The sequence below is a fragment of the Dipodomys merriami genome, unplaced genomic scaffold, assembly GCF_024711535.1.
Source record: "Dipodomys merriami isolate MVZ:Mamm:240054 unplaced genomic scaffold, mDipMer1.0.p SCAF_1, whole genome shotgun sequence".
Lineage (NCBI taxonomy): Eukaryota > Metazoa > Chordata > Mammalia > Rodentia > Heteromyidae > Dipodomys > Dipodomys merriami.
The window spans coordinates 128,095,266-128,104,884 of NW_027202270.1; the positions used below are offsets into that span (position 1 = coordinate 128,095,266).

At 43.0% G+C, this 9,619-nt stretch overlaps 1 protein-coding gene across 3 annotated transcripts in view; it reads right to left on the minus strand.

Moving 5' to 3' along the window:
• Positions 1 to 9,481, minus strand: part of Lin52 (lin-52 DREAM MuvB core complex component) — a 101,024-nt gene extending 91,543 nt beyond the window's left edge. For all 3 annotated transcript variants that reach the window (XM_070030158.1, XM_070030167.1, XM_070030149.1), the window contains exons 1-3: positions 9,400 to 9,481; positions 5,898 to 5,972; positions 1,667 to 1,704 (exon numbers count right to left, since the gene is read on the minus strand). In XM_070030158.1, coding sequence (XP_069886259.1) covers positions 1,667 to 1,704; positions 5,898 to 5,972; positions 9,400 to 9,430 — 144 coding nt within the window. In that variant the 5' untranslated portion in view covers positions 9,431 to 9,481. The remainder of the gene's footprint in view (positions 1 to 1,666; positions 1,705 to 5,897; positions 5,973 to 9,399) is intronic.
• Positions 9,482 to 9,619: the final 138 nt, after the last annotated feature.

Consider the following 9,619-nt stretch of genomic DNA (forward strand, 5'->3'; position numbering starts at 1 on the left):
ATAGAACAACAGGGAGTACTAAGGCATGTTTAAACCAAACCCCTAACCCACATTTTCATCATTAACACCCCTGATATTACAGTACTCAAGAGAACCTCTTCTCATGTTTTTGTGCCCACTAGGGCTTAGACAAGTAACTTAGCTTTCAAGTTCCAGTACTTATAACAACTTATGCAACTTATAACAACTTATGCAACTCAGTACTTATAACATTGGGCTGAAATTATTTTACTGTATAGTGTTAAAGAGTACAGAGGCTAATCATCAGAGGAATATGTTCAAAGCCTGATTCTGCCACTTAGGAGCCTATGTGTCATAATTGTAGTTTTACATACTATGTGGTTTGTGAAGATTAAATTAACATACATAAAGTACTTAGAACAGTGACTGGAGCATAATAGTACCATGTTAGCGTTAGCTAGTTTAGTAAAATATTTTTCTGGTTGTGGGAAGTTATGAGAACATTTTTAGATCTCCAAGCCAAATGTCTGCTGAACAAGAAGTAGAAAAATCTGTGGCACTTGTGGACATCTTTCATGTTTCCAATGGGACAGAAAAATTCCAAATCCTGAGGAGGTATCAGTTAAGGTCACAATTCATCACATAAATAAAAAAAAAGCACCAAGGGCTCATGCCTGTAATCCTAGGAACTTAAGAGGATGAGAGAGGATCAGTTTGAAGCCAGCCAGGTAGGAAAGTCCAGGAGATGCTTATCTCCAATTAGCTACAAAAAAAAAAAAAAAAGCCAGGAGAGCTGTGGCTCCAGTGGTAGAGCACTAACCTTGATCACCAAAGTTCATGCACAGTACCCAAGTCCTGAGCAGATACCCAAAATAAACACCAAAAAAAAAAAAAAAAAGCAAGCGCAAGTGAGTAAGAAAGAGAGAGGAAGCACTTCAAAAATCATAGCTTAAATTGCTGGGCCCTGGTGGCTCACGCCTGTAATCCTAGCTACTCAGGAGGCTGAGATCTGAGGATCGTGGTTCAAAACCAGCCCGGGCAGGAGAGACTGTGAGACTCCTATCTCCAATAAACCACCAGAAAACCGGAAGTAGCGCTGTAGCTCAAGTGGTAGATCGCTTGCCTTGAGCTGAAGAGCTGAGGGACAGCGCCCAGGCCCAGAGTTCAAGCCCCACAGCCGACCAAAAAAAAAAAAAATCATAGCTTGAGGGAAAAAATACTAGTGTTACACTAAATACTTCAAATACCTTACCTTAAAAACTTCCAAATTGAGAAAACAGGTTAACAAATTCAGAATGTCAAAACAGAGCATCTGAACAGAGGAAGCCATCCATAACATGATGATACTATAAACATACTTAAGGCGCTGTTACAAAATATTTAGAAGGGGCTGGGAAGATGCCTCTGGTAGAGCGCTTGTCTTGCATGCATGAGGCCCTGGGTTTGATTCCTCAGCACCACATAAGCAGAAAGAAAAAAAAATAAGCCAGAAGTGGCACTGTGGCTCAAGTGGTAGAGCGCTAGCCTTGAGCTGAAGAGCAGAGGGACAGCGCCCAGGCCCAGAGTTCAGGCCCCACGACTGGACCCCCCCCCCAAAAAAAAAATGTTTAGAAGGCTACAACATTGGACTTAAAAATGCAGATACAAGTTTGCTGAACAATAAAACTTCACATAAGCTTCATTAGATAAATACACTATTACTTACACTTTTGAAGGAAGCTGCAAATTCAGCCACACCTGGTACTGAAAAGGAAAAATATTCAAGAAAGAGTTGAGTGCTCAGGTACAGAGAATTCAATTAACAAGAAAACAGTCGCCTATAATCCTAGCTACTCAGAAGGCTGAGATCTGAGGAGTTTGGTTCCAAAACAGCTGGGGAAGAAAAGACTGAGACATTTATCTCTAGCCAAAGCAGTGAAAAGACACAAGTGGAGCTGCGGCTTATACTGCTAGCCTTGAACCACCCCCCCCAAAAAAAGCTCAAGGATAGCGCCCAGTCTTTGCCCTGAGTTCAAGCCCCAGTACCTGCATACTTGCACTCAAGCGCAGGTATAGACATACACACACACACACACACACACACACACACACACACACACACACACACACACACACACACACACACACACACACACACACACACACACACACACACACACACACAGTCTTGCCTTGTACAATCTGGAAGACTAAGAGTACCTCAAATGTTAACATCGTTGCATTGTTATACTTCAAGAATGATGATGGGGCTGGGAAGGTGGCTCAGTGGTAGAGCACTTGCCTTGCATGCCTGAGGCCCTGGGTTCGATTCCTCAGCACCACATAAGCAAAAAGAAAAAATCCGGAAGTGGCGCTGTGGCTCAAGTGGTAGAGTGCTAGCCTTGAGTTGAAGAGCTGAGGGACAGCGCCCAGGCCCAGAGTTCAGGCCCCACGACCGGGACCCCCCCCCCCAAAAAAGAATGATGTTAGGTACTATGAGAATAGACCAAAATCCAGACATCAAATCAAAATAAGGACAAGGGAAAACCTCCTCTGAGAAAACAATGTCTCAACCAAGCTTTAAAGGTCTAGGAATTCCTTGGACCAGTGGTAGGATACAATGTCCTTTTTGTTTTGCAACACTGGGGCTTCCACCCAAAGGCATGATAGGCTTCTTGGTTTCAAGGCCTTACAGACACTCTTACCTCCCATTAACCACCATAAAACTGGGAGTGAAGCTGTGGCTCACAAGTAGTAGAATACTAGTTTTTTGTTTTTTTTTTAATAATTCAGTAACCCTCCCACCACCCCCACCCTCTCTCTCTATTTATTTTGCCAGTCCTGGAGCTTGAACTCAGGGCCTGGGCACTGTCCCCGAGCTTCTTCTGCTCAAGGTTGGCACTCTACCACTTGAGCCACAGTGCCACTTCTGGCTTTTTCTGTTTATATGGTACTGAGGAATGGGCTTCATGAATGCTAGGTAAGCACTCTACCACTAAGGCACATTCCGGGCCAAATTGTTAGCTGCTTTTTTTTTTTGGTATTTTCTTTTCTATTTATTTATTCATTTTGGTGTTAGGGATGGAACCCAGGACAACACTGAGCTACATCCCAATCTAGAATGCTAGTCTTAAGCAAAAAAAAAAAGAAAAGAAAAGCCCAGAGCATGGTACTGGAGGCTAACTCCTGTAATCCTAGCTTCTCAGGAAGCTGAGATCTTAAGATCACAGTTCAAAGCTAACCTGGGCAAGGAAGTCTCTGTAACTCTTACCTACAATTTACCATCAGAAAACCAGAAGTGGAGCTGTGGTTCAAAGAGGTAAGGCACTAACCCTGAGCAAAACAGTTCAGGGACAGCACCCAGGCCTTGAGTTCAAGTCCCATGACCAGCCCACCCCCACCCCCAAGAAAAAAAAAGAAAGAAAAGAAAAGCTCAGGGACACAGTTCAAGCCCCAGGACCAGAAAGTGTGCACGTGCATACGTGCACACGCGCGCGTGCGCGCACACACACACACACACACACACACACAAATATTTAAAAGCAAAATAATGTCCAACCTCATGAATAAAGAAATCAAGCTAAAAATAATAAAGATTCATAAAATCCAATGTTAGCTAGTATGTGAGAAAATACACTCTCATGGTCATCCTGTTCCATGTACACCAAAATTTATATGCAAAGATATTCACTGATAAACTGTTAATAAACTAAAAGCCCTGATATATTTTAGATTTTCAACAGTACACTAATATACCAACTATAATGCTTGTATACAATGAAATATATTTAAAGGAATGAAGGAGCTACCTGCCACTGGTGGCTGAAGCCTGTAAGTCCTAGTTACTTAGCAGACTGAGATCTGAGAATCACAGCTCCAAGCCTGCCTGGGCAGGAAAGTCCATGAGACTCTTATCTCTAATAAACTACTCAGAAAAAAAGCCAAAAGTGGTGCTGTGACTCAAGTGGTGTAGCATTAGCCTTGAGAAAAAGAATCTCAGGGACAGCACTTGGCCCTGAGTTCAAACCCCAGGAACAACACACACACACACACACACACACACACACACACACACACACACACACACACACACACACACACACACACTCAAACCCCAGGAACAGCACACACACACACACACACACACACACAATGAAGAACTTATACAAACTAACAGGAAGATCCATTAAAAATTGCTAGACTTTGGAAGTGGTACTGTGGCGCAAGTGGTAGAGTGCTAGCCTTCAGCTGAAGAGCTGATGGATAGCACCCAAGCCCAGAGTTCAAGCCCAATGACGGAAGGGGGAAAAAAAAAAAGCTAGACTTGTGCCAGGCACCAGTGGCTCACGCTTGTAATCCTAGCTACTCAGGAGCTCAGATCTGAGACACACAGTTCAAAACCAGAAAAATCCCCATGAGAATCTTATCTTCAATTAACCACTCAAAAGCTGGAAGTAGCACTGTGGCTCAAAGTGGTAGAGTGCTAGCCTTGAATAAAAAAGCTCAGGGACAGCTCAGGGCCCTGATTTCAAGCTCCAAGACCAAAAAAAAAAAAAAAGAAAGAAAGAAAAGCTGCTGGATTTAATGTTAAGTAAAAGACCACATATGCATAGCTCTGGTGAAGGAAGGGCTGATATAGTCCAAATTGTACTCATGGGCTGGGAAGGTGGCTCAGTGGTAGAGCATTTGCCTTGCATGCATGAGGCCCTGGGTTCGATTCCTCGGCACCACATAAGCAAAAAGAAAAAAGCCGGAATTGGTGCTATGGCTCAAGTGGTAGAGCTCTAGCCTTGAGCTGAAGAGCTGAGGGACAGCGCCCAGGCCAAGTTCAGGCCCCACGACCGGACCAAAAAAAAAAAAAAAAAAGAATTGTACTCATTACTTGACCTATGAGATGGTAACCCCTCTATTCAACACAATAATGATAAAATATTTTTAAAACCTTTTATGTATTTAAAAACTATATTCACTTATCTATAATAGCAATAAAATGTTCAACCAATTTACAAAATTCCAATAGTTAACTAGAGTGATTAAAGGATATGAGAAATATCTGATGTGAATTTTTTTTTTATTGTAAAGATGCTGTACCCAGGGGTTACAGTTACATGAGTAAGGTAATGAGTACATTTCTTGTTGAACATTGTTATCCACTCGTTTGTTTTTCTCCTACAATCCCTTCCCTCCTCAATGTAGTTTTAAAAAATAGTTTTAAGCTCAGGGCTGGAAAGGTGGCTCAGTAGTAGAGCACTTGCCTTGCATGCCTGAGGCCCTAGGTTCAATTCCTCAGCACCACAGAAGCACAAAGAAAAAAGCTGGAAGTGGCGCTGTGGCTCAAGTGGTAGAGTGCTAGCCTTGAGCTGAAGAGCTGAGGGACAGCGCCCAGCACAGAGTTCAGGCCCCACCAAAAAAAAAAAAAAAAAAGTTTAAGCTGGACACCAGCTCACACTTGTAATCCTAGATACACAGACAACTAAGACCTGGAGGATCAAGATTTGAAGCTAGCCCAGACAAAAAAGTCTGTGATACTCCATTTCTAATTAACCAGCAAAATGTTCTCCAGTATATGAAGCCCTGAGTTCAAGGTTTAGGACCAGTACAAAATAAAATGATTAATGTTTAAAATCTCTTTATCATTTCCTGGAAAATTTAACTATTTAAAACATTTAAAATTAGCAAATAGCTCTTAACATTGAACATCAGCTCTTACCATTTAACTGAAATAAAAACTTTAATCATCATAGTTACATGACAACTTTAAACACACACACACACACACACACACACACACACACACACACACACACACACACACACACACACACACACACACACACACACACACACACACACACACACACACACACACACACACACACACACACACACACCAAAGCTCCAAAGGAAGCACTGTTTTCTCCTACATCATCTGCAATATGAAAAAAGCAAAAACTTACATTGTTCTGGCCAAAGATCTGGTGAAGCACGATCAAGTTTTTCAAAACTTAGCAAAGATGCTTCCAAATCTGTTCCTAGAACAAAATATTCTTATGAGACAATGAAACACTTTATATTTTATTACATTTTAATCTTAAAGAACATAAACTATATGGGCTGGGAATGTGGCTTGGTGGTAGAGTGCTTGCCTAGCATACATGAAGCCCTGGGTTCCATTCCTCAGTACCATAAAAACAGAAAAAGCCTGAAGTGGCACTGTGGCTCAAGTGGTAGAGTGCTAGCCTTGAGCAAAAGAAGCTCAGGGACAGTGCCCAGGCCCTGAGTTGAAGCCCCAGGACTGAGGAAGAAAGAAAGAAAGAAAAGAAAGGAAGGAAAGAAAGGAAGAAAGAAAGAGAGAGAGAGACAGAGAAGGAAAGAGAAGAAAAGAAAGAGAGAGGGGAGAGGAAGGGAGGGAGGGAGGGGAGAGAGGGAAGAAGGGAGGGAGGGGAATGTAAACTGTAACATTTAATTGGAAGTCTAGTGACCTGAGTTCTATACCTGCTGATGTACTAGATCATACATAATGCAAATTAATCACCAAACCTCACTCTTATAATCTATAAAACAGGAATAATATTTTAGAGCACTATGAAGAAAAACGAGTGACAGGTCAATATGGCTGTACATGTCTATAATTCCAGCAAATGGAGGGAAGAGCCATCCTGGGTTAGTCTTAGTAAACAAGAAAGCTGGTGCTTGTGGCTCACATCTGTAATCCTAGCTACTCAGAAGGCTAAGACAAGAGGATCTCCATTGGAAGCCAGTTCTGGCAAGAAAGTCCATGACACTCCAAAAAAGCCAGAAGTGGCACTGTGGCTCAATTGATAGAACACTAACCTTGAGCACAAAAGGACTCAGAGACAATGCCCAGGCCCTGAGTTTAAGACACAGGACTGGCAAAAAAAAAAAAAAAAAAAAAGAGGCCAGGCACAGTGGCTCACACGTGCAATCCTAGCTACTCAGGAGGCTGAGATCTCTGGATCAAGATTCCAAGCCAGCCCTAGCAGGAAAGTCCATGAGACTCTTAGCTTCAATAAACTACTCAGAAAAAGCTGGAAGTGGTAGAGCCCTAGCCTTAAGCATAAAGAAGCTCAGGGACAGCAACTAGGCTCTGAGCTCAAGCACCAGAACTGGCAAAAAAAAAAAGAGGAGAGAAGGGGGAGAGGAGAAGAAGAGAGACAATAAAGAACTAAACTGGAGCTGGGAAGGTGGCTCAGTGGTAGAGTGCTTCCCCTGCATGCATGAGTACTTGGTTCAATTCCTCAGCACCACATAAGCAGAAAAAAGCTGGAAGTGGTGCTGTGGCTCAAAGGATAGAGCACTAGCCTAAGATTAAGAGCTGAAGGACAGCACCCAGGCCCAGCTTTCAGGCTCACAACTAACAAAAAAAAAAAAAAAAACACTAAACAGAAAACAAAGCAAAGAGAAGAGAGCACCACTGGCTCATGCCAGTGATCCTAAGAGGCTGAGATGGAGGGGATTGAAGTTCAAAGACAGCCCAGGCAAACAATTTGGTGAGTCTTCATCTCCTAATAACCAGCAAAATGCCAGGATGGTGCATGGTTCAAATGGTAGTGTCACATACGCAAGCAAGCTAAGTAACCATCAGACACTAAGTTCAAACTTTAGTATCACACACACACACACACACACACACACACACACACACACACAAACTCAATAAAGTGTATTTAAGCTCAGTGTGCTAAATATTTTCAGATTAAAAGATAAAAGCTTAGCTGAGCTTGGTTGCTCACACCTGTAATCCTAGCTACTTAGGAGGCTGAGATCTGAGGATTATGGTTCAAAGCCATCCAGGGCAGGAAGGTCCACAAGACTCTTATCTCCAATAAACCACTAGAAAACCAGAAGTGACACTGTGGCTCAAGTGGTAGAGTGCTCGCCTTGAGCTGGAGTTGAGGGACAGCACTCAGGCCCAGAGTTCAAGCCCCATGACTGACAATAAATAAATAAATAAATAAATAAATAAATAAATAAATAAATAAATAAATAAATAAATAAAAGCTTATTAGTAATAGAACAGGCACGATAATGCAAACCTGTAATCCCAGCACTCAGGAGGTAGAGGATAGGGTCAGCCTGGGGTTACATTATTTCTGCATATAATCTAACAATTCTTTTAGTTGAAGGCTAGTTGTCAGGCACTGTGCTAAATTCTGGGATCCAATTATGAACGTTAGACTTTGAATTACAATTGGACATGACTGGAGTAAAGTTAACAGGTAATATGCTGAATAATAAAATGGTAGAAAGGGTAACTCCAAATACTGTGTTCTTGGAAAGTGTCTTTGGGAGGCAACATCTAAAAAATGATACCTGAAACTGAAAAAAAAAAAAAAAGTTTACATGTTTGGTTCATCTTGGCATCTCCCAAAACACCTATTTGCTTTTCATATAGTGAAGTACCTAAAATAGCTCTCCTTGGCCTCAGTTTACTCAATTCCCAAAATGAACTTCCAAGATCCTTCCATACACCAAAAATGTGTATAAGGGGGGAAAATTGCCAATGAATGAAAGAAGCATAGGGATGGAAGTGGCAAAAGGAAAAAAATTAAATGACTCCATCACTGACACAAACCACACAATTGATACCTGAGATGGCCTGTATGTGCATAACATAGAAGTAATCTTTCATTCATTCAATCCAAGGAATCAACACTAAAGTGGACGTCAAGATAGGTTGAGTGTGTACATTAAAAAGACGGTGGCTCATGCATGTAATCTTAGCTACTCAGAAGGCTGAGATCTAAGGATTGAGGTTTCAAGCCAGCCGGGGCAGGGATGTCCTTGAGACTCATCTCCAATTAAACACCAAAAATAAAAAATAAAAATAAAAAAAATCAGGAAGTGAAGCTGTGGCTCAAGTGGTAGAGCATCAGCCTCGAGTTAAGGGGCTGTGACCAACCCAGAAGTTCAAGCCCTGGGATCGGGCACACACACACACACACACAAAAAGTTCAATTCTCATCTACCTCAGGCACTCATTGCCAAGCTGAGAAGAAAGTCCCAGATGCTGGTTTCCTTAGGGAAACAGTCCCAAACAGAAGAGAGAAAAAAGCAGCAGGAGGTTTACTTGGCAATTCCGGCCGAAGGTGAGGCCAATCACCAACTTCAGCTAGAGCTGCTCAAGGAGAACAGAGCCTGCTCTCGGAATGGACAAAGCTACAGTCAGGAACCTCTTCACTGTCTCCTCCACAGCCCTCGGCCTCCACACGGCCGGGCTGACACCCATTCCTTCACCAGAATTAAGTCTGGCTGGTGCTTTCTTCACTCGCCTGATGCACAGCAGACCCCGAGGACCTACAACCCAAGAAAAAGCAGGACGAGAAAGGAGAGGAGCCCAAGAAAGACGGATAGGTGCAAGAGGCAAACGGGCAGGAGCGGTGCCCGTAGAAGCAAGAAGGAGATGGCAAGCCAATTAGCTCTAAAACCGGCTCTTACCATCGGTGGGAGACGCCATCTTCCTGCCCATGTCACGTGACGTGGCCAACCGTCGGCGGGAAAGCGAAGAAACGCAAACCACGCCCCTAGACCCTCCCCAGTGCGCGGCCGGGCCCGTTTCCCCGCCCCTTAGAGGAATATTTGCCTAACCCCGCCCCTAACAGCAGCCACGCCAGTTGCGCAGTCTTATTTACCTTCTTCACTGAGGGGGTGTGGCCTA